At 66.0% G+C, this 527-nt stretch overlaps 1 protein-coding gene across 1 annotated transcript in view; it reads right to left on the reverse strand.

Annotated features, from left to right (window-relative positions):
• Positions 1-282: 282 nt before the first annotated feature.
• ARX (aristaless related homeobox) overlaps positions 283-527 on the reverse strand; it is a 9,132-nt gene continuing 8,887 nt past the window's right edge. The window contains exon 4 of the mRNA XM_010571382.1: positions 283-321. Within this exon, the coding sequence (XP_010569684.1) occupies positions 283-321 (39 nt within the window). The remainder of the gene's footprint in view (positions 322-527) is intronic.

Here is a 527-nt window from a genome sequence, read left to right on the forward strand (position 1 = left end):
CCTCGGTGGGCTCGGGTGGCCGTGGGTTACGGGGGGGACACACACCGGGCTCTTCCCCGGTACTGCCGTTGTGAAAGCGATGCCGCGATTTCACCGAATCGCCCCTGAAAAATCCGCCACCGTTCCGACGGGGCGGTCCGGCCCCCGGCCCGCTGCCCTCGGGGGGGGCCGGGGTTTGGTTGGGGGGGGGAATACCGGGCTCCGGGGGGGCCGGGGAGCGGGGTTTGCCGCTGCCCCCCCCCCGGGGGTTGCTGGCAGCTCCTGCCATCCCTGCGGGGCGTTTCACGCGTTTCTGCTCCGTGGAAAAGGCAGGCGAGAGAGCTGCGTCCGGAAAAAAAGGAAAAATAAACAAAAAACGGGGGGAAATAAAGGAAGGCGGGGGGGGGGAAGGAGTTCATCTCGGGGAGAACGGGGGGGACAGAGGCAAGGAACAGGCGCGGAGAAACTTTCCTGCCCCCCAAAAGGGATGCGGGGGGTGAAGCAAGGGAAACGCTCCCCAAAAATCCTTGGTTTTCTCCCACGGCCCG

This window comes from Haliaeetus leucocephalus, unplaced genomic scaffold (genome assembly GCF_000737465.1).
Source record: "Haliaeetus leucocephalus isolate CR32 unplaced genomic scaffold, Haliaeetus_leucocephalus-4.0 Scaffold317, whole genome shotgun sequence".
NCBI classification, from domain to species: domain Eukaryota; kingdom Metazoa; phylum Chordata; class Aves; order Accipitriformes; family Accipitridae; genus Haliaeetus; species Haliaeetus leucocephalus.